The sequence below is a fragment of the Malaclemys terrapin genome, chromosome 6 (assembly GCF_027887155.1).
Source record: "Malaclemys terrapin pileata isolate rMalTer1 chromosome 6, rMalTer1.hap1, whole genome shotgun sequence".
Classification (NCBI taxonomy): domain Eukaryota; kingdom Metazoa; phylum Chordata; order Testudines; family Emydidae; genus Malaclemys; species Malaclemys terrapin.
Genome location: NC_071510.1, coordinates 41,240,355 through 41,264,770, shown reverse-complemented (window position 1 = coordinate 41,264,770; position 24,416 = coordinate 41,240,355). Strand labels below are relative to the sequence as shown.

General features: G+C 41.2%; 1 protein-coding gene across 3 annotated transcripts in view; it reads right to left on the bottom strand.

Annotated features, from left to right (window-relative positions):
• The window catches only part of SMARCA2 (SWI/SNF related, matrix associated, actin dependent regulator of chromatin, subfamily a, member 2), a 178,777-nt gene that overhangs the window by 49,067 nt on the left and 105,294 nt on the right, over nt 1-24,416 (bottom strand). For all 3 annotated transcript variants that reach the window (XM_054031641.1, XM_054031640.1, XM_054031642.1), the window contains exons 27-28: nt 20,660-20,737; nt 8,268-8,486 (exon numbers count right to left, since the gene is read on the bottom strand). In XM_054031641.1, the coding sequence (XP_053887616.1) occupies nt 8,268-8,486; nt 20,660-20,737 (297 nt within the window). The remainder of the gene's footprint in view (nt 1-8,267; nt 8,487-20,659; nt 20,738-24,416) is intronic.

The following is a 24,416-nucleotide window of genomic DNA, read 5'->3' as shown; positions in this document are numbered from 1 at the left end:
GTAACGTCAAACAACAAACCCTCTATTAGTTGTGGCACATTAAACAGCATTTATAAGTTAGTTCATGATAAATGTTAATCTTAAATTGCAATAGCACAAGTTTTCAAGTTAATTTTACAAAGCTCAACCTAATTTGATTTAAAAAAAAAAAAATCATGTGATTTAAGCACTGATTTTCACCACAATTTAAATCACTCTACCCTGATCTAGCAGCTGAAAGAGTCATGCAATATCCATTTAAAATTTTGTCTGAGTTGGACAGAAAGAATAAGGTCAACGTAAAACTGAGCAATTTTTTTAACCCCTTATTAAAAATAATAAAGTTAAACTCAATGGCCCATTTCATTCTCAAAGAGGAAATAGTAAGAGAGGAATTAATTTAACCACCTAATTGCAACATTCTGCAAAGTTATTTTTAGGGCTGTCAAGCGATTAAAAAATTAATCGCGATTAATCACACTGTTAAACAAAACTAGAATACCATTTATTTAAATATGTTTAGGTGTTTTCTACATTTCCAAATATATTGATTTCAATTACAACACAGAATACAAAGTGTACAGTGCTCACTTTATATTTACTTTTGATTACAAGTATTTGCACTGTAAAAAAACAGAAGAAATAGTGTTTTTCAACTGCCCTATTGCAAGTACTGTAGTGCAATCTCTTTATCGTGAAAGTTGAACTTAAAAATGTAGAATTATGTACAAAAAAAAACCTGCATTCAAAAATAAAACCATGTAAAATTTTAAAGCCTGCAAGTCCGCGCAGTCTACTTCTTGTTGAGCCAATTGCTCAGACAAACAAGTTTGTTTACCTTTGCAGGAGATGCTGCTGCCCACTTCTTGCTTACAATATCACCTGAAAGTGAGAACAGGTGTTCTCGTGGCAATGTTTTAGACAGCATCGCAAGATATTTACGTACTAGATGTGCTAAAGGTTCATATGTCCCTTCATGCTTCAACCACCATTCCAGAGGACATACGTCCATGCTGATGATGGGTTCTGCTCGATAACAATCCAAAGCATTGTGGACTGACACATGTTCATTTTCATTATCCGAGTCAGATGCCTCCAGAAGAAGGTTGATTTTCTTTTTTGGTGGTTCAGGTTCTGTAGTTTCTGCATCGGAGTGTTGCTCTTTTAAGACTTCTGAAAGCATCCTCCACACCTCGTACCTCTCAGATTTTGGAAGGCACTTCAGATTCTTAAACCTTGGGTCAAGTGCTGAAGCTATCTTTAAAAATCTCACATTGGTACCTTCTTTGCATTTTGTCAAATATGCAGTGAAAGTGTTCTTAAAATGAACAGATGTGCTGGGTCATCATCTGAGACTGCTATAACATGAAAAATATGGCAGAATGCGGGTAAAACAGAGCAAGGGACATACAATTCTCCCCCAAGAAATTCAGTCACAAATTTAATTAACACATTATTCTTTTATCAAGTGTCATCAGCATGGAAACACGTCCTCTGGAATGGTGGCTGAAGCATGAAGGGGCATACGAATGTTTAGCATATCTGGCACATAAATACCTTGCAGTGCTGGCTACAAAAATGCTATGCAAATGCCTGTTCTCACTTTCTGGTGACATTGTAAATAAGGAGCGGCAGCATTATCTCCTGTAAATGTAAACAAACTTGTTTGTCTTAGCGATTGGCTGAACAAGAGGTAGGACTGAGTGGACTTGTAGGCTCTGAAGATTTACATTGCTTTGTTTTTGAGTGCAGTTATGTAACAAACAAACAAAAATCTACATTTGTAAATTGCACTTTCATGACAAAGAGACTGTACTGGTATGAGGTGAATTGAAAAACGGTTCTTTTGTTTATCATTTTTACAGTGCACATATTTGTAATAAAAATGATATACACTTTGATTTCAATTACAACACAGAATACAATATATATATGAAAATGTAGAAAAACATCCAAAATATTTAATAAATTTCAATTAGTATCCTATTGTTTAACAGTGTGATTAAAACTGCAATTAATCACAATTAATTTTTTTAATCATGTTTAATTTTTTTGAATTAATCGCGTGAGTTAACTGTGGTTAATTGACAACCCTAGCTATTTTTTAATCAGTCAGATAGTGAGTTCCACATTGCCAGACCCTTTCTACTGTTGTGTTTATCAATAAGGAACATTGAGAGAGACAAAGTATAGAAGTATCCAAAAGATCCTACCACTTTACAGTTAATCCAGTCAGGTGCTGGGTGAAGAACAGACAGAGAAATCCAAGATGCCACAAGCTCAATGGCCTAAGAAGAGTTTAAATGGGGTTTCTTCTCAGAGGAACAGAAAGCACAGTGCAATGACAAAGTCCAGTAGGAGCAACAACGTTCTTGCAATAAGCAGCCAAAAAGGAGCACCAACGCTTTGAGCTCCATCTTGAGATGTCTCATTAAGTTTAATCCAGAGGTAACTCAAATTAATGTCCAAAACACTAGTCTTCCATTTCTCCACCATTTCTAAGATGTTAGAATTCTCTCAATTTTAATTACAACATAAAATTCTAAAACTAATCTTGTTGATCTTTGGAACACCTGGAGGAGAATTTTAATTCTTTATCAACAAAATCATATTTCTAGGGTACAACAGACCGAGCATTCTATTCATTTTTAGTACTTCAAGGTGAGTTAGAGGTTACATTTTTAAGAGCTCTCCCAGTTTTTACTTGCCACCAGATGGTTTTGGCAATTGTATCCATCTTGATGAGTCCGGTTTTTAACAGTGTTTATGCATGTTTGCCAATTGCGTGTTTTTTATTGTTACATACTAGGACAAACAAATCTTGTTTATATTTAAATCACCCAGTAAGGCCCTGATCCTGCAAAGTCTCAAGAATGTGCATAATTTTACAAATGTGTACTCCCACTGTTTTTATTTTTCAGGTTTCACTGAAGTCCATAGGGTTGTGCTTGTGCACCGAGTCCCACCCAAGTTTGCTGGATCAGGAGCCCATGTGTTCTGCTTGGAAAACAAAGGTATAAAGAGTGCCTACTGCCTATTTTGGTCTGCTTTCAAGACACATCACATTAAAAAAAGAAAGCCATTAAGTTGGTGCTAATGGTGAAGTAAAATATTGAATGTTTCTCTTTTTGCTACAGACTGAGGCTTTGTCTTCACTGCTGAAAGAGTGAAGTTTTTTACCTCCAAGTAGCTCATGCATATTAGTTACTCTGAGATAAAAACAGAGAAGATGAGGCACTTTAGTTTTACCATGAGATGAACTCAGTAAGGCCAAGCCTGGAGGGTTCTAGGGCTGTTTATCTTGGGGTAGCTCATGCGTGGCAGTTACCTCAAGGGGAAAAAAACAAAACAAAAAAACCACATCTCTCTTTTGACAATGAAAACAAGGCCTGAATGAGTATTTGTGGCCAAAACACATGACAATCTGCTTGGAAGGTTATATTGAACCTCTTTTATACATTCAAATCCAGCCCAGGAAACCCAATACTACTCAATCACTGTTCAGAACCCTAAGAATCGGTGGTGACAGTTGTGGTCCTTCTACATTATAAAACCCACCATCATAATTATCAATACTAACAAAGAGTCTGGTGGCACCTTAAAGGCCAACAGATTTATTTGGGCATAAGCTTTCGTGAGTAAAAACCTCACTTCTTCGGATGCATAGAGAAGAAGTGAGGTTTTTACTCACGAAAGCTTATGCCCAAATAAATCTGTTAGTCTTTAAGGTGCCACCAGACTCTTTGTTGTTTTTGTAGATACAGACTAACACGGCTACCCCCTGATAATTATCAATACTGTTTGCAATCTCAGAGAAGCAAAAGATCCAATGATACAGAGAAAGAGGTAACCCTCCAATATTGATCAAGGTCCATTAGCAGACAGAGTGAGGCAGTTTGCATTGCCATTGCTTGTGCTGTTGTTATTCTGCAGACACATCTTAATTTCCAATGCCATAAACCCAGTACTTTTCACAAGCACGAAAATGCACTAATTAAAAGATTTTTTTAAGAAGAGTTTTGCACACATATTCTGAAAATCTAGCTTTCAAGTGTTTGTTTTTTCTGACTCAGATCACAAAATACTATTCCATCTTTGTGTTTTGTAAGGGTTTATTGAGGATTTTCTCTTTATGGAAGTCTGGGAAAGGTTTAACAATAATTTGAGCACCGCTGTTTCAGTAACTGTTTTGAATTTCAGTGTAAGCAATACCATCCCAGTTACCTAAATTGCAGGCTCAGATAACTGAGGGTTTCAAAATTTTGCCTGAGAAGAACTGACAGTGAAAATCTTGTCATTAAAACATAGAACTTGTAGTTTCAGTTCATGTTGGCTGGCTTTTAGAAACTCAACCTAGCAAAACAAGCTATCTTAAAAACCTTGTTCTAAATAGGTATGCAGCTCACTTTGGCTAAGGTCCTCAACAATGCTGCTCACAATGCTGTTGTTAAAAATACCAGAGGATGTTTGTCATTGCGCATTCCTTACCCGAGCACCTCCCTGTGGCGTTGTGCAGTGTAGCAGCCACTCAGCATCAGTTTCCCAGTTGCTCTGCCCAATTTCCAGTGCCCTCTGGCTTTGGACAGATTTAGCCCTCCAGCTAGGCCTCTTACAGTTCTACCATTTCTGGGGCACTCAAAGTGAGAAACAAGTATGCAACAACACAAATTTAAACACTCCCCTTGCTCTGGAAGATCTGCTAGGCACTAGTTTTTCAGTTCCCAGCCCCAGCCAGCCAGCCTTCTCTCAGTAAACCCTCCACATCTACTCTTCTGCCTGCTCCCCTCCAACTGGAGGGTGGCCTCTTATTTTTAAGCCCTTCCCTGGAAGCCTGCTTCCTGCTCCAGGTGGCTTAATTTTGGTTAATTGGGACTTCAGTAGCCCATTATCCCCTTCCTGCCTTGCATGGAGGCTTGTGTGCCCCATTACACATTGTTGCCACATTATTAGCCTAATGTTTCCTAGAGGAGAATGTATTCAAGGCACCAGAAGAAACTATAGTAATATTTGTTCAGATATTCTTTAAAAATCTTTGGAGAAACAGACCGAAAAGAAAATGGAAAAAGAATCCCATTAACAAACCATAAAATGTTTTACTGCTTTTTGTTTCTTCTGAATGATCACTCAGAACTTCTCTTTTCAAGACTTCCCTCCATAAAACCAGTTTCTGGGACTCTAGATCTGTTTCCTGAGAGCACATCCTAAATACAAAGCAGTATTTCAGTATTGTTTGTTAAGTCCCATCATTGTACTTTTGGTACTGCCTCAAAATACTTACTGCAGAAGGTATCCAGCAGAGTAAGGACAGTTTATTTGCTTCAAAACAAATATTGGGCAGATAAACTTCTCTGGTTCTCATTCATCCTTCAAACTCACTATTTTCTAATGGACTCTTAAAGAAGGAAAGCTCCCTTCATCTAAAGTGTATCATTAGTTTTGATTTCATTGTAACTTAGAAGTAGCAGTCAGGACACCTCATTTCCTTTTATTTTCTGGAATTGTCACTCTGAATGGAATTTCTTTCAACTGCAGCTAGACTTCAGTACAAGTAATATAAACAACTACTCAGGCTCCATGCAAACTTGCAAGCCATGGGCTAGCTTAATTTCCTTCCTCAATCTGCTATCAGTCGAACCATAACGGGAGAAGAGCTGCAGTACTCTCCACCAGAGGGAGGGCAACATATTGTTCAATAGTCCCTTCTGCCAGTGAGAAGTAACTTACACCCAATTTCTGCTGCTCTGACAGATTGCAGTCCCACAGGCAAAAGGCTCAGTTTCCTATATTGCAAGGCAGGTTTGGTGCTGGTGATTTAGTGACTTCTATTCTGGAGTAATGGGTATCCATGGATTCAGAACATTGGGTCAGAGGGACACATGTTTGAAGCAAGATAATTTTTTTGTAAAAAGGTTAATAAATTCAGTCCGATATGCAATAAAGTACTTCACAGCTCTCCATTTAGTTTGGAATGCATTTTTCGTGCAGTGCCCTGGGCAAATAATCACTTATTTGACTATTAAGTAGATATTCAGCAAGTCACTGAACTTTGTTATACAAAAGAAAGTTATGCACTGTAACCAGAAAGGGGAGAGGAACAAGGGAAGAATAGAAATCAGAAAAGATTCCTGTATAGGGTGTGAGAGGGTTCTGCAGACAACAGCTTTTACCCAATTTTACAGATATCTATCTTTTATCTCCTATATCACAACCACCAACAAAGCTTGGGCAAAATATTAGGATTAGATAAATATAAGAGCCATTACATGAAAGGCTAAATTGGAATGAATAATGAACATAAGGCAGACACCCCACTGAGCAAATCTGTATTACCTAATCAAAACCACTATAAAATCAAATTAAGAGCCCTGGCTACAAAATGGCTGCTGGCCGCTGGCTACGAAATTATACCTTAAAAATATCTTATTCTGACTGAATGTAAAAGTAATATATACAAAGTTCCCACATAAAAATAAGCCCTTACACAGCCTGATTTAAAGCAAGCGTGACCTTGGGGAGCTACACCCATTGTGAGGCAGATAAACTGGAGGGAAAGGAACTATGGGGCATTCTTCAGCTGCCAGTGATTGACAGATCTAGTTCTGCCCTCATACTGCAAGCAGACTGAAGTATTTATTGTAACAGATTCATGGGAGGGAAGAATGCTAAAGACAAAATGTCTTTCTTAATTTAGAATTTACTGGATCGTGTATATTTTTGGAAAGCCTTAGTGTTACTTTAAAGCAACTTATTGTCTACAAGTTCTCATTAGCAAGAAACGGTTGATCTAAAATTTCTGTCCAATGTGCATGCGATCATGTTACAATGGCAAAGCCTTGAGGGTAAAGCTAATTATAAACTCTGGTAGTTGTATATATTTAAAAACTGTCATCTCATCATCTATAATCCCTTAGGTACTCCAATTCATGGATGTAGGAAAACTTTATTGCTCAAATAAGAGGCAAAATTGAGTGGAGAACACAACACATCTCTCTCCCTGCCATCCCCCCCAGGATAAATAGTAACTAGTCAAATCAAAACTTTTAGTAATGAAACACTTGAGAAATAAAAAGTATCAAATGTCAGATGATTCAATTTCCCAATATCCACACTAACTGGTTATCTTTTGAATATATCAGGGGTCGGCAACCTTTCAGAAGTGGTGTGCCGAGTCTTCATTTATTCACTCTAATTTAAGGTTTCACGTGCCAGTAATAAATTTTAACGTTTTTAGAAGGTCTCTTTCTATAAGTTTATAATATATAACTAAACTATTGTTGTATGTAAAGTAAATAGGTTTTTAAAATGTTTAAGAAGCTTCATTTAAAATTAAATTAAAATGCAGAGGCCCCAGACTGGTGGCCAGGACCAGGGTAGTGAGAGTGCCACTGAAAATCAGCTCGCATGCTGCCTTCAGCACGTGTGCCATAGGTTGCCTACCCCTGGAATATATGCTCACGCTGGCAGTGTCCACTGCTGCTCTTGTTAGTCACACAGGTGTGCAACTTTAATAGATCACTGCCTACTTACTCAAGTACAGTAGGTATGTATATGCAGATTGCTGACTAAAATATACATTTTATCAATCCTTTCTGGGAATTCTAGTTGAGAAAAGAATGCTAAAAGTCTCTTATGTGGTTTTGGAAACACTTTCTGAAGATTAAACGTCAACTCCCTATCACCCTCAGACAAATAATAATCTACTGAAAGGCTATATGCACTGAAGATTATTAGGTGTGTGCACAGGATGATAGGGAAATCTCAAAACAATCAGAGGTGTGGTGTGAATAATCAGCTAAATTTGGATTCTTGAGCCAAGGCTCTCTCGCCTGGAAATCCTGCAATAAACAGTCTCTTTTGGAAGTTTTCTGATCTAACTGGAACCAGGAAATGAACAGACATGTGGAAATGAAAGAAGTGTCAGAGATAAGACTTTTCCAAAGTTTTCTGGATTTCTAATTAAGCTCATTGTGTTTTTGTGTCTTGTTTTATCCCACAGTAATCAGTGGTTTGATAGACAACATGAAAAAGCATCTGCATCACTGAAAAATTACAATAGTATGTGAGTGAAAAACAACTAGATCTATGGCAATAGAATATTTGCAACACAGAGAGCAATACTGATTCCAGGTCTAGCAACTGTGTCTGGTTCCAGCAACTTAACTTATATTTTTAATTGCACACATTCCTCTAACTCCAACTTTGTAATCATCACTGACAACCCCCCTCTACCCCAAAAAAACCCCAAACAACAAATACCAGCTGTCAGAAAGGAAAAATGTGGCACATACCCTGAGCCACTGTTTCTCTGTGAGAGCATCGCTGTAGTCCACATCTCTGCGCTGACGGGACCCCCTCCCAAATATTTTTTCTTCCTCTTCTTCACAGGTGAGCCTTTCCACTTCAGCATCATCTTTAATAATCCAGGATGGCAGATCATCCTCCTCCATCAAGCGTGGCTTGCGCTTGGGGTTTCGGGCATCCTCTCTGCGACGATCCATGTCCATACGCTGCAAGGGCAGTCATACAGTGGTTAAGACCAGTGGGGGAAAACTGGGTATTTAATACTGTATTAAGTTTTATATAATGTTCTCTTTAAATCAGTCTGACTACATTTCCTCCCCAATTCTCCATACTTCTATGGAGTATTTATAACGAGGAATATCCATACATGATAATTGGCTATGAATCTTCAATGCAGGTTTGTTATTACACAGTGGCTTCTGTTTCTGAGGTACTGAGAACCTACAGTTCCCACTGAAGTAAATGGGAGGAGCAGATACTTAGCGCCCCTGAAAATCAGGCCATAACAGCAGTGGGATAGTTACTGTTTAAAATGCTGTCTCTGCTTTTGCACATATTTCATAGTGTATTATTGCTGATATAAATGATTTACAAACATTAAAATTGTTTGATAACAACCCTTTGAGGTGTTATTCCCATTTTACTGAAGGGAAAAAACTATGTCCAAAGCTGCAGAGGGAATTAGAATAAAAAAAGTTCCTATTCAAAGGACACCTTGTTTCTTTGTTATCAGAGCTAGAATGCTATCCACTTGGAATGTTGATAGCTGTTTACTGGAACACCACGTATAAATTTTAACCTCCCCCCAAAAACACCAGATTATGCTACTTAAAAAGTTAAGAATACTAGAAGTATCAGACTGTGTTACAGCACTAATATTTTTATGACTCAAAGAAATGCCTGATTTATTTTCATACTTGGCAAGTGCTTATTCCATAAAATGGAGTACACTGCTGAGATTATTCAAAGCTGCATACAGGATTTGGATTCCCAATTCCCATTAACTAAGTAATTGACCATTAGGTGGTTGCAAAATTTTTGGACTTCATATTTTGAAAAAACTATAAGAAAAAGTTAAAAACGCCAAGGTACTGTAACACTGAAAGCTGCTACAGCTGTGGTCACTGACTTGTTACAAGTCTTTTTACTCACAAACAATCTATTCTTACCTCTGTTGTGGCTACGCACAGTACTATATCTAGTGCAAATTGAAGAGCATCATCCTTTCACCCCTCTGGGATAACCAAAGCACAAGTGATCAAGTTGCCATCTTGAACCTCCTTACATTGCATGCATTTTAAATAGAACTCTACATTACACAGACTTTTGTATTCCCCTTTTTAAATATGGCAATTTCTGTATTAACTAACTGGCAACCTAGCACAGGTTTCAACTGTTGACAGATCTGCAAAGACTGTACAGCTATAATCAGAGAAAAGGCCTCAACAGGCCTGTTTTGATTACTTAGTAGCAAGGATTAGTAAAGTACACTATTCCCATAAGTTGCATAGCTCAGCATCCTTTAAATAATTAACTTTTTACCCTTGTAGAAGTGCTTGATTTGCTATTTGCAAGACATGGCTTGAAAGGCTAAGTTAAAATGCATATTAATTATGCTTCTTTTCTGAGGGAAAATGTGAGAGGAAAAAAGTTAAGACACTCTCCTTGAGCCTGACTACAAAAGATTGCAAGTGGGGATTCTGTTCCCCCAAAGCTATTCATAAAAGCCCTTGTATTACTGGGACACCTACAATCAAATCTTCCTATATGTCAGTGACAGATAGAACCATTAATTGTTTTATCTTGTGTCATTGTAACTCTGGTACTATACAGAGGTTATACACATGCACCCACAGCAACCTCGATTATGCCTGAAACTAACCTAGTGACTAAGGCCCCTATGCTGCAAACACATCCAGGTAAGTAAAAGTTGAGCATATACTTATTTGAATGATCAGGGCCTAAAACCGTCAGTTTCAAAAACACCCTATATTACTGACCTATGAAACAGGCAGCCTATTCCTTCTATATTATGACTGTGTTGGTCCTAAAAAGGAGCAACAAGGGGGATGGCTCTCATCTGGAGCTTACAACTACCTATTTTTAGCATAAGGATAAATAATATACTGCCATTTTGGTTTTGAGAAGGAAAATTAATTAAAATAGCACAAATAAAGTATCAACTCAAACTTTTTGGGTCCTAGGATCCTATTTCAAAGGATGATTATAGATTAGGAGTCCTTACTTAAGTTAAAAAATAGCACTAGACACGGCTTTATTTATATTATACTTTAACTAGAAACAAGTTTATATTTTCCCTTATTTTGTTTATCAAGTAAGGCAGGAAAAGTTAAAGATTTGTTGCAACACACTAATAAACATTTCAATGACACAGCTAATTCTCACTGCTGATTTTTTCTATTCTTGCTAGTGGTGCAACAAGAAAATAAGGTTGCTATCACTTGCAGCAAGTGACAAGAAAAGTCAATAATAGATAAGGGTTAGAGATTGTCCACAATATTCACAATTGTTAACTATCACTACGCATCCAGTGATATCACGCCACTGGGTGCCTGGGAAAAGGGAAGGAAAACACATAATTCTATCATTGTTGAGTTAGGGGCCAGATGTGCTTGAAAGCACTTGCTGGGGCCCGAGTTACTCCAATTTAAGTAGAAAACTTCTATTCCCTCTGTGTTGTTTCTCCTCCCTAAATTCAAGGTAGGTTTTGATCAGATTTAGGAGTAGTTATAGTGGGTGGGTAGAAGGGAGGGGCATGAGGGGAGGGAATGAAAGAGTTATTTTGAATATTAAATAGCTGGAAATAACTGAAGGTGACACTAGACAAGAGCTTATTGATAGTAACCTGAAACTGAAATGTAGAGAATGCAGAGATCCAGTCATTTAGTTTCACAGACACCTGTCTTGAAGGCTGGACAGAACTCCAATGAGTACTGCATGCGTGTATACATTTATTTATTGAAATGGTACACACACAAAAGCAACAAGACTTTGGCATTATTATTATTATTATTATTTTTAAATAAAAAAAATTCCGGCTGACGCCTTGCTGGCCATAAACTCCAGTTTAAGAATCGCTGCCCTAGGCAATTTCTTTAATATCTAATGCCATGTCTGAAAAAAACCTGACAAAATGCTGGGATTTCTTTTTATTTGTACATACAAGTCCTTTAAATACCTGTGTGTGACAGAATTATAAGTAAGCACCCAAAAGCAAGAAAGAATTTCAATTTATTACTACCTTTCAAACACAAAGCAAGCATTTGCCTTGAAATCTGCCTATAAATCTTTACGCTGAACACTGAAGGAGGATTAAATGCAATACTTCTTGGCCTAGAAATGGGAAGTGCTTCCTGCTACTGACTCGGGAGATCCAGGTGGAGTGCGGAGGCTTATAGTAAATCTCAAAGACCCAACAGGTTGGTCTGTTTGGAATTCATGTCCTGAGCCTTTGGGCAGGCAGTGCTACCAGTGTGTGGAATAAGGAGTTGAAAAGATTCTAAAAGGATAGAATTATGGGATAAAAAGGAGGAGAGACATTCCACTGATTATTGCAGCATACAGAAATGTTTATAAGACTTGCTATAGTGATAGTATACTACGAAGAAGTATTTATGAATAAGGTAAGGTAAGGTAAGAATATCTCAGACACAAATATCTTGTTTTCTGGTGCTAATGACTTGGCTGTAAACTTGGCTGTATTCTTACTTAATACCAGTACAAAGAATATTTTCAACATAAAGGCCTGATAGTGGGATGCAATGTGGCTGGGCACAGATGTATTGTTGTGTAACTGATTATGAGAGAATCACAGCAATGCAGGGAGCTCATTTGGTGTGCTAAGTAGCTTCTATGACCCTGTGCACCACTGCCAGCGTAAGAGGTATGGCCAGGAAAGTAATGTGGCTGCAGCTTCTTTACATCTCACTGATCACTAGCTGCCATATCAGCCCCTTCAGGTTTCTCTGAGTTATGCCGGAAGGCTGGCCTGGCACACAATTAGCCCTAATCAGGAAAGCAAAAGCCACTTTTGCACATCCTTTCCTGGATGGTTTTGTATGCTCTTCAGCTGCATATGAGGATTAGGCCAAGGAACAATTATAATCTGAAAATGGAGTGTACAAATGGTGCCTTCTTGCTAAATCGGTCAGCTCCCATCTCTATTCAGTCTGCTCACTTTCATGACTAAAATACATTACTACCTTTTACTCCTCGTAGCTCAGCTAAGACTGGCAGTTAAATTCTATTCCTTCTTATGTATCAATATAGCAGTTTGTTAAATTCCATTGTGCAACCCCATTGAAGGGAACAGGATTGTACAGGCATCAGTGAAAGCAGAATCTTTATTACTGGTGATGATGCATGAGAAGAAAACCTTCTTCTTCCCAACTTGACTGAGATCTCAAGGCTGAGTATACAGGGCTGTCAGACAGAAAACAAACAACTTTTTCTTTGTTAACAGAGTATACCTAATATTAAAATTACTGAGAAAGCAAACATGGAACCCTCATCCCCAATGGTAATATGAGCATAACTTTTCAGACTAGAACTGCATTTCAATGTGTCTGCCTATAATAGGCTACTTTATTAACAATTAAGCATTTCCTATCCACTAACGCTTGCCTTAACTTCTTGGGTTTTGAAGGATGTGTTAACTTCACTTCCAGACTTCTAACACTTAGTGTCAGCTCCTTACTTTCCTTCACAGCAGATAAAAATTGATGCATTTTTGAAAAAGAGAATCTGATTTTTATTACTGAAATCACATTTTTGGTTTTGTTATTTAAATTATAATAAATTTTAATTATAAGTTTTTCTTTTTAAAAATGAACTTTAACTGAAATCTGAATTTAATGCATAATTTGTTGATCTAAACTTATTATAACCTCTTAAAACATTTAAATAAAAAAAATGCTGAATCCATGAGCCTCTATCAAAAACTTTGAATAGAAGGCTGCTTTTCTACATAAAGAATATGGGGGAAAACATTCAACTTTTGAGGTCAAGCTTTTATGGCACAGTAGGTCATATACTGTATTAAGGGCTTGTTTGGTTTAATAAAACTAAATTTTATATGCAAGCAACGTCAATAGCATTCCTCAGTGGACACTTGTGAGTCCACTTAGGTAACTCTGGAAGATGCAGTAATGGCATAACGGTTCATAAATGTATGGATGGATGACTACACAGCAGCTCTGCAAGTGTCCAATATTGAAAAGTCACTGAGGAATGCTATCAATGTTGCTTGCACTCTCGTGGAATGAGCTAGCACCCTATGAGGGGTTATACTGGCCCTGCACTGGACAGGAAGGGGTTAATCCCTTACCGTGGGCTGAGGAAGCTATGCCCCCTCACCCTTGCTGGGCATGCTCCAATTGGAATCACAGTATAAAACGGAGCAGCCCAGCTCGGCCTGGGCTGACTGCTGAGGAGAGAGCCTGCCTGTTGCAAGCTCCTACTTGGGAGCTGCTGAAGCCCCAGACTGCAGAGGTCAGATGTCTCAAGACCCAGGCAAATCTCATGGATTCTGTAGGTAACCTGGTGACAAGGAGTCCTCAGGATCTTAACCTGCCAACTGCCCTGGAGGAACAGAGACCTACAGATTACGGAGCAGGTAGGAAGTAGCTCCTGGGGACCAGACAGTGGTCCAGTTGTGGAACCGAGAACAGGGTCAGCATGTTTCAGACAGATTCCCCACTGACCCAATGGAGAAAACTCTCACCGCTGACAGGGCCCTGGGCCGGGACTCAGTGGAGCTGGGAGGGGCTTGGTCTCCCTATCCCAGCTGCCAACCCACCCTCTTCCTGGCTTCTAGGCCCCACCACCTTGCGTGGAAGGGCAGTCCTACAGGCTCTGGCCGCTAGGCCCCGCCACCCGTTAGGCCATACTGCCCCTAATCCAAGGACCATCACCCTGACAGGATATACCCCATTGTGACACACCCACTGAGCAGGTGTAGCTGAAGCTATTTCATATGCAGTCGTCATACAGGATGTTATCTTTGAATAGATTGCTTGACCCTTTGTGCAATCTGCATATGACACAAGCAGTTTAGGCGAAGCAAGAAACAGAGAATTGTGCATAGGGAGGCTCTTGCCATCAGAATTTGCGACTCGTACAGTCCTTTTGTGAATATTATTGCTACCAGGAACACAGTTTTCTGACACAAAAGGGAAAGGGACAAGATACCAGGGGCTCACACGGAGATCCCATCAAAGCCGCTAGGACTGAGTTATGGTCCCACAGAGGAACCAGCTGTCAGAAGGGAGGATGGAGAAAAAGAAGCCCTTCTAAGAATCTTGCTAGCATGGCCCCGGAGAAGACTGATCTTCCATGAATGGGGGATGAAACGTCAAAATCACTGTCAATGAGCTAAAAGTACAAGTCCTGACGACCGAAGGTGCACCAGATACTCCAGTATGTCCTAGATTGAGGCCAGCGTCGGTTGAATTCCACTGGCCAATGACCACACCGAAAACCGCTTCCATTTCGCTGAATAGGCCATTCTGGTAAAGGCCTTTCTACTGTTGAGTAGGATCTGTTGAACAGCCACTGAACACCCTCTTCCTCCTCATTTAGCCATGAAGCAGCTTCACTGTGATTCTCTGTGAGATGGTCAGGATGGAGAAGAAGGGGTATAGGAAGCTGAACTGACAGTGTGAGAAGGTCAGAGAACCAGCACAGGCCTTGGCCATGCTGGGGCAATGAGACTGAACTTAGCCCAATCTGCTTTCAGCTTGAGGATGACCCGTGGGATGATCAGCATCGGGGGAAAAGCATACACAAGAGCTGAATGCCAACTGAAATGGAAAGCATCAGACTGAGGCCACGTCGAGAACAGAACAGGTGACCTTTCCTGTTGTCTCTTGTAGCAAACAGATTGACCGTTGGCATGCCCCAAGCTGTGAAGATGACCTGGAGGGCGATTGTCTTCAGAGACCACACGTGACTCTGGGAAAAATTTCTGCCGAGATGGTCCGCGAGATGATTCTGGACTATAGGCAAGTGGTCAGCTATAGGAGTGATACTCTCCTCAATGCAGGACTGACACAAACTAATTGTGTCATGGCAGAGCATCCTGGGGCATGCTCCCCAGGGCTTGTTCACATAATACATCATAGAGGTATTGTCAGTAAGTGTATGAACCACTAATATGGTCCAGAAAAGTGTGGTATGCATTGTAGATGGCCCGATGCTCCAGCATGTTGATATGCAGTGAAGACTCTTGCTCCGACCACACACCTCGAACTATCAGCAACCCCCGGTTTGCTCCCCAGAAGCATCAGTGACAACAGATCTGTTAGGTAAGTGCCGGATGAAGGAAACACCCTGGCAAAAGGTGCTCTGGACATATCCACCACTGCAGGGAGTCCAGGACCAGTTGAGGAAGATAGACCAATCTGTCCAAGGCGTGAACAGTCGTACAGTAAACTATCGTGAGCCACATTTGGAGTGGGCAAAGATGCAGCCTTGCAAACTGGACCATACTGTGTGCAAGAGGACATATGGACCAAGAGCCATAGGCATATCCCAACTGCTGTAGAAGGCTGAGACTGCACACTGAGGCTAAGGTGGAGAATCGCCTGAAAACAGTCGGTTAGTCGAAATGCTCTTGAACTTACAGAGTCTATTAAATAATCCTCCAGTACCAAAGGGGAGGAAGAGGCAGGCACTACTGAATCGTCTGGGAACAAAAGATGAAGTGGTTAACTCCGCCAGAGCCGGATCATCACAATGACCATGCATTTGGTAAAAACCCAAGGGGCAGAAGAGAGGACCAATGGAAGCACCGTATACTGAAAATGGCACTCCGCTATAATGAATCAAAAGAATTTTCTGTGGTCCGGCAAAATTGCCACATGAAAGTAGGCGTCCTGGAGGTCCAGAGCAGCAAACCAGTCATTCATGGACAACACAGGGAGAACAGTCAATAGAATCACCACTCAGAACCTCATGTATCTGATATTTGTTAAGGCCGCAAAGGTCGAGATGGGTCTTACTCTTCCTTTGAATTTGGACACCTGAAATTATTGGGAATAGAAGAAGTAAACCTGGTGTTCTGGTGGAACCTCCTCCAGCGCTCCCTAAGCCAGTAGAGAGAAACTTGCGCCTGGAGCAGTATCTTATGAGAGGGGTCCCTGAAAAGGAATGGGGAGGAAGACTGAGGGGAGAGGAACTGGATAGCACAGCCTGATCTGATGCTGCTTAGGACCCAGCTGTCGGTGGTGAATGAGCCCCAAGCATTGTGAAAGCAGGCCAGTCTGTGCCCAAATAGAGTAGACGGGGAGAAAGTAGCAGTGACTGGAATACTGCTCTGGACCAACAAGTCAAAATGGGTGCTGGGAGGGTGTGTGGACTGTCCAAACCCAGGACCTGACTGTCTTGTCCTAGAACAGTGGTTCTCAAACTTCATTGCACCACAACCCCCTTCTGACAACAAAAATTACTATGCGACCCCAGGAGGTGGGACCAAAGCCTGAGCCGGCCTGAGCACCACCACCCTAGGTGGGGGTGCCAAAGTCAAAGCTCAAGCTTCACCACTCCTAGCTGGGGTTGGGAGGACAAACCTGAAGCCCAGGGCTTCAGCCCCAGCAGGGGGCCTGTAACTTGAGCCCTGCAGCCCAGGGCTGAAGCCCTTGGCTTGGCTTCGGCCCCAGGTGGTAGGGCTTGGGGTTCAGCCCTGGGCCCCGGCAAGTCTAACAATAGCCCTGGCTATTGTACATTCTGGTGGTGCAGAGGTGCCACTACAGTGGTCAACAGTGGCGGCAGCAGCAGCAATATTGTCTGCAGCACATATCTGAGCAACCTCTCCCGCCCCGAGATAATGCGACTACCCCAGAAAAGCAGGGTTGCGACCCACTTTGGGGTCCCAACCCACAGTTTGAGAACCCCTGTCCTAGAGAATCTACGCTCTATTCTGGGGTAGTCGCATTATCTCAGGGAGGGAAAGGCTGCTCAAATATGTGCTGTGGATGATACTGCTGCTGCCGCTGTTGACCACCATAGTGGCACCTCTGCACCACTAGCATGTACAGGACTGTAGGGTAGTGTCTGAGTCCTTACGGAATGCAGTCTCTTGTCCGTCTTTCCCACAACAGTGCTTGGCCACTGAAAGGCAAATCCTCAATGGCCTGCTGCACATTGGGAGCAATGCCTGAATTTTACAGCCAGGAAGCCCTTCTCATGGTCACTGCCAAGGCCATTACTCTGGCCAAAGTATCTGCGACATCCAGCATGGACTGCAGTGAAGTCTTAGCCACCATGCAGCCTTTGGCAACAAATGCCCCAAATTCCTCTCTCGGTGTTTTGGGCAGCTGGTCTACAAATTTAAAGATAGCTGGCCAGTTCACAAAGTCATACTTGGACAGCAATGCCTGCTGGTTAGCTATCTGCCTTTGCAAGGAAAAGGAAGTATAAATCTTCCTGCCCATCAGGTCCATTTGTTTAGAGTCCTTATCCTTGGGAATAGACTTAACACTGCCCTGCCAGGTTAATTGTTCACTGCAGTTACAACCAGGGAATTTAGGGCCGAATGGGAGTAAAAACCCTCAAATCCCTGCACCGGAATGAAGTAGCAGTTTTCCATGTAATGTTTTGCAAGTGGTAACAAAGCTGGCATGCTCCAGAGGACTTTTGCGGGCTCAAGGAATGCATCATTAATAGGGAGGGCAGCTCTCCCGGGACAGACAGCTTCAGGATATCCATTAACTTGTGAGTGTTCTCTTGCAGGAACTCTGCTTGAATACCCAGGGAAGCAGCCACACATTGCAAAAGGTCCTGGTACGCCTTGAAATCCTCCAGTACCAAAGGGGAGGAAGAGGCAGGCACTACTGAATCGTCTGGGAACAAAGATGAAGTGGTTAACTCCGCCAGAGCCGGATCATGCTCCAGGACTGATGGACTTGTATGGAATGACTCTGGTGGCTCCACGAGGTAAAGGCTCACTGGCCTGGGCCAGTGCCAAATTGACGGTCACTGCCACAGACCTGGTCGGTGATCTCACCTTCAAGCGAGATGAGGAGTGGAACTTCTGCAACTGAGGAGCATCCCACACATTCCATGGAGGCTACTGGCATGGATAGGGCATAGGTGGCCAGTAGGTGCTAGGCAAGGGCCCCTCAGCCTGAGCGTGAGACAAGCACCAATCCTAGTACCCATAGTTCTCCATGAACGGCCCCTGATGCAGGTCAGATGATGGAGAGCGAGAAGGTTCCATTCTGAACACCAAAGAGTCCTGGCCTTCAGGGGATAAAAGTGGAGCCAACCCTAAGTGTGAGAGCAACTGGTCTGACTCATAGCCCAGAATGACCAAGGAGCTGCTGCTGATGGTGGACACAGTACCAGCGGCACCGAGTATGCCTCCGTCGTTTCTGGAGTTGGAAGTTGTGTCAACCCTGAAGTTGGCAGTGGTACCGAGGTAACTGATGGAGGCTATGATTAGCTGTAAATTAACACATTTTCATGGTTATATTAACCAATGAGAATGTACCTTTCTTTAGAAAGTAAGTGAAGTGGAAAAGTTGATTAAAATTGATGATTTAAATCGAGGCTTTTCATTTGGTGATTTAAATAGCCTCGATTTAAATTCTACTTTCCACCCTACTTTCCTTTAGAGATTTTTAGGTGCATTAATATAGATAGTATGATTTAAGCACAAACAATGGCAAAACTGTCATGACTCCTGATCCCCTCCTTTTTGGTTGTTTTGTGATAATGCTCAAACTTAATCCAAATAGAAAAAGCTTCAAAACCTTGTTGAAGTTAGCCATGAATTCAACAATGAGGTTCAACCTGCATTCTGGCTCCTTCCTTCTGGGCTGCTGGAATTAAGAAGCTGTTTCAGACAACAAATCTGCTTGTGTTGCACAGTGAAAAATAGATATTTAAATTTCAGTCTTTATCTCTGATACAACAGCACCCACATCAATCACCATATATCTTGTAAAGTCAACTACTCAGCTTGAACACAACAGGAGCAGCAGGAAATTGCACCAGGTATACAAAAATGTGTATCTGTGATGGAGAGCGGGAAGGAGCCATTTAGTTTACTACCATGGTATGTCACTATACTCTTGACTAGCAGTGCTGGCAAATCAAACATTCTCCTCTTGGTTCCTGGCCTGCCAAACTCTTCACACCTGACTCCTATTGTGGGAATGTTTAAATGATAGAGAACTCCTGAACAGACCCATTCTCACATATATCACTTCTTTCAAGTCTTAAATGCTTCTCCGGCAACGTTCAGTAGAGCATAGCAGGGCTGGGCTGGCAGTTTAATAGCAATATGACATTGCCACATGGGGGAAATGTTGCCTCTGCCATCTGAAGTTTGGTACAAGTGACAATTCACACTTGTGTACAGTGCTTTAAGGCACATCCCTGAGCAAGATGTGGTGTGCAGCTGTACTATCCCAGGGATTGTCTCTCAAGCTACTACAGTCCCTCCCAGCTTTCTGGATATGTGTCTTTCTGTCTGTCAACATCTTAGAAAATGCAGTGACCTGCTTGCTCCTCCAATACAGGAGGGGCAGAATGCAATGATTCCACCTCCACACTTCCCCCTTTTGGGTGTGTGCTCCAGGGGCTGCATGAACACAGGGTCTGGGATTGTGACAGGCCCTTCTGTGTGAAGGTGTGGAGGCTCCCTTCAGCAATCCCTGCCTTGGATGCTCACAAAATGGAAAATCCAATAGCTGTGCTTAGGCAGACTTCTTAGCAATTCTCCCAGCAGCACAGCTTCCCTGCTACTAACAATGATGGAAGTGCTAATGTAGACCAGATGCTGGCATTTGTACCTCTGTATTATCTAATCCTGTTTAAAGAATTGCTAAACTTTCTTAGTGCAGACAAGGCAAACTGGACCCTTGACATCACCCTGTGGCAACCCCAACCAATTACAGAAGCAAAGAGCACCACCATAAGCTCCTAACATACCACTGGTTAAACTATTGTATTTGCCTCTAGCAGAAACCCAGTAGAGTAGAGCCATTTAAAAATGAATAGTGTCAAAAAATCAGAGCCAGAAATAGTGACCAGCTGATATGCACTGTCTGAATTCTTCCAAGGCAACTCTGAATCCTCTTTCCCCTATAGTGTGTGAGTTAGAATGCAATGGACACTACTTCACCTTACCACTCTTCAGGACTTACCCCTTTTTAGTCATCCAGTGAAGCTGCTCCCTTTTCAATGGAGATTACATTCTCTTTCAAATAAGAAGCAAAATAAGTAAATGCTCCTCCCTCTCTCTCAATACCATTCTATAGTTTGAATCCCAAGAGAGTAGCAGCTCTAGCAACCAAGTGTTAACAGGAAAGGACTACGGAAGAAGCTGTACTACTTATTGTCAGAGTTCCCTTACCATGAAGAGATCAAATTCCTCTTCACGTCGTGCAATCATCTGATTCAGAGTCTCATCATCAGGAACTTCATCTTCTTCCTAGTGACAGAGAGAAAAAGATTTATGGACATGCAAAGCAGTGGCAGTTCTGACACATCCGTTCTTACTAGGTCAGTGCTGCCGTGACCTTCCTTCTCCCCAAGGATGACACATGGGAAACACTCAAATTAAAACTAAAACTGAAAGCCTCTAGCTGATAGGCTACTCTGAGGAAACAGAGGCTTGACTTCATCAAAGACGCAAGTGGGACTTATTACCATCTTCATAAGTGTAGTATGAAGAAATGAGCAAACGTGCAACCAGGAAATTTTGGTTTGTGGTTTTCCTGGGTCACAAGCACAGCTTGTTATCAGTTCATTTTTTCAGTTAATGTACATATTTCCCTTTTGCTAATGTACAATATTCTCTTCATGGACTCCGCAGAGATGCCACTACTCTCCCATGCTCTCTTTGCTGCCTTAGCAAGGCTGAAGGAGGCGAATCCTAACACAACGGTATTGCTAATCACAGAAAAAGGAACTGGCCAAGCTTTATTTCTTTAATCCAATGCTCCATCACAAGTTCTAACTTAAAGTTTTGCCTTCTGACACTTGACAAAGAAGTTCCTTTATAGAAACACACACACACAAAACCTAAACACTGTTCACTGGTAAAATCTAGAATCTAGTATTCCATTCAACATGTTCTACTTCTGTACAGTCACAACACTCACTTTCAGCATGATCAGGCTCTTCAGTGCTCAGTTCTCTCTCTGAGAATATTTATTGTTGTGAAAGGTGTTGGTGTTCTAAGTCCACTTACTGGCTGACAAGTCTCCACATCAGAACCGGCAACCTTAATAGCAGTCTCAGAGGAGAGGCCACAGACTGAACAGGCTTGGAGCCCAAACTACCCTCTTATAGATGAAGATGGCTCCTCGGAGTCAAACTGGAAGAACATTCGCAGAGCACTGTGAACAAAGCTTGCACTGCCCCTGCTATACCTGTTCTCCAAAGAAAGGGCGTCATTCTCAAGAGCTTTCAACATGGTGGCTTTCAAAAGTGGTATGTTTAAAAATATAAAACTCTATGTTTACACCTTATGCACTTTCATGGCTGAGCTGGTAACAACTGCATAGTTCCTTCAACAGGAAGCAGGTCCAGTTTCCTTCACGGAACTTGGAAATGCCAGTATTTAATCCAATGGCATTGCTATCAAAAATTGTGCATTTAGCAACAACCCTTCCAGTCACAGTTTCCATCTGCAACATCCAGAACAAGGACACTAGCACAGATAAACACAATTGTATTGAACGTTAGTTTCGCCTACAATGTCACAGATTGGAAAATGAAGCTATGAAATACTGTTTGATTCCGATCTGTGACCTTAAACAGCTTTAAGACACTTCCTGCAGCTCCCACTGGCCGGGAACGGTGAACTTCAGACACTGGGAGCTGTGTGTGTGGGGGCGGGGCATGTGCCTGCAGATGGTCAATGTAAACAAAATGTCTCACGGCCCGCCAGCGGATTACCCTGTTGGGCCGCATGCCGAAGGTTGACGACCCCTGTTCTAGGCACAAAATAGGAACCTAAAAGCACCATGCCCATGGAAACTGCCTCCATAAGCAAGGAAGCATTAAGATGCAATAAATGCATCCCTTCTTCCATAATATATCCACATCCCTCAAATTTATCTTCTTTAAATCAACAGTGATGTGAGCCCTACACTGTACTGAATAGGACCACAGAAGTGAAGGGGCAATTAAAATACAAAATAGTTGTGGCGGTAAATTTAGGGATACCATTAATAGAAAATTACCACACACATGGAGCACAGTGCTACTGCTGCAACTGAGAAAGGATCCCACATATAGATGCTAAGTGTGCTTAGCTCTGGGAATATGAATTAGGTCACTCAAATACATTAAGAAATTGCTCGATATTTGCATTTTATTAAGTCTTCCAATCCATATCTGCAAGACAAAACGGTTCTGGTGTTATCATCTATAGAAGTCTTTTCTTTTTTTTTTGGGTAGTCTCAGCTGAAATAGGAAATAGACTGTCTTTTTTTAATTAAATGTTTCCAGGTTGTTACAATGGGAGATATGGTGACCAGTGCAGTGCATGTTGCCCAGTAGCTTCCATTCTCACCTCAGTTTCAATCACTCATAACTTTCCAAAACTTTCATCTTTTGGTCAGAAGTTCTCCATGCTTATTCTCTGCACAAAGGGAACTGTTAGTGGAAAGTCTGAGCAATTTAGGTGGCGGAGGAAGGGGGAGAGAGGAGAGGTTTGAGAGTTGGGGGAAAAAAAAAAATCACAAAACAAAAAATCCAACCATACACACAAACAAAGCCCTACGTTAAGAGAACTATAAAGTTGCATAATTAAGCACTCAAAAACTCTGGATCGATCAAAGACAAACCTTAACTCTGCTTCCATGTGTATACGTTACAATAGTTTTGAATTCTACAGTGACATACTATTTCTCAAAGTTTTGTTTAATTTTATTGTAGTCCTCCCTCTTCCCTCTCCCCCCCAACGTCCACAGATATACAGAACTACAAGATGGTTCAAGTAGATTCTTAGTATGACAGAAAGTGATTTATAAGAGAAGTATACAGTACATGGTACTTAAACAACATATGCTACATTTTGGTGGAAGTTTTCCAAGGATAAGATTTTCAATGACCTGTTTCTAGGAATTCCCAGACTACTCAGCTAGGCCCCAGTCTTGCCAACACTGTGTGTAATTTTATGCATGGGAGGAGTGCCACCGAGTTTAATATATTTCAGACCATGGAAGTTGTTGTATGAATATATGTAGTAAATTTTGAGAAACAGTGTGTGATCATATAATTCAGGTCTGCACTTAAGTGAATATGCACAAGTGGCAGAGTTTAAGTTGTGTACATAAACTTCAGCATTTCCCGACTTTTGAGTGTTTAATGATACAACCTTATGTTCACTCAATATATTTTTATGGTAGCATTTTGGGAATGGTTCTTGTGAAAATTTGATTAAATACAGTTAAGATCAATATTTTAAAAGATTATTATACACTGGCTGAGAAATGCAGGAAGTTTAACATTTGTTATGACGTATGCCAATTCGTTATGCCACGGTATTGACTTTGGGGAGGGGTCTGAGATTTGTACTCATAAGGAAACATTCAGTACGAGACTAAAAGGAGAAACAGTTAAAGTCGATGTCCTACCCAAATGTTATTTTCTAAATCAGTGGTTTTCAATCTTTTTTCATTTGTGGACCCCTAAAGAAATTTCAGCTGGAGGTGCAGACCCTTTGGAAATTCAACCTGTGGTCCACAGCCGCTACCATAGAAGACTTAGACTGAAAACTGACTCGACAGAATTTAATTATAAATGTTGCGCATGCTTTGCATAGTGTTTGACGCAGCATGAGAAAGAGCACTAAACTGTGGGCTTCTATGGTAATGACAACACTTCTGGGTTTTGACCTGTAGGTGGGGGTATTCACATACTTTTGATTGATTAGAAAAATGGAATGTCTTTTCTGGGATCTGAAACTTTATTTTCATAAAAGTCACCTTTCACAGACACCTTAGAGACAGTCTGCAGACCCACAGGGGTCCGCTGACCACAGGTTGAAAACCACTGTTCTAAGTACTTACACAACCACTACTGTTAAGTATTGGACTGTAGTTTGCGCTCTTATTAAAACATCCATTCCCTGTACATTTTCCAGATATTACAGTAAC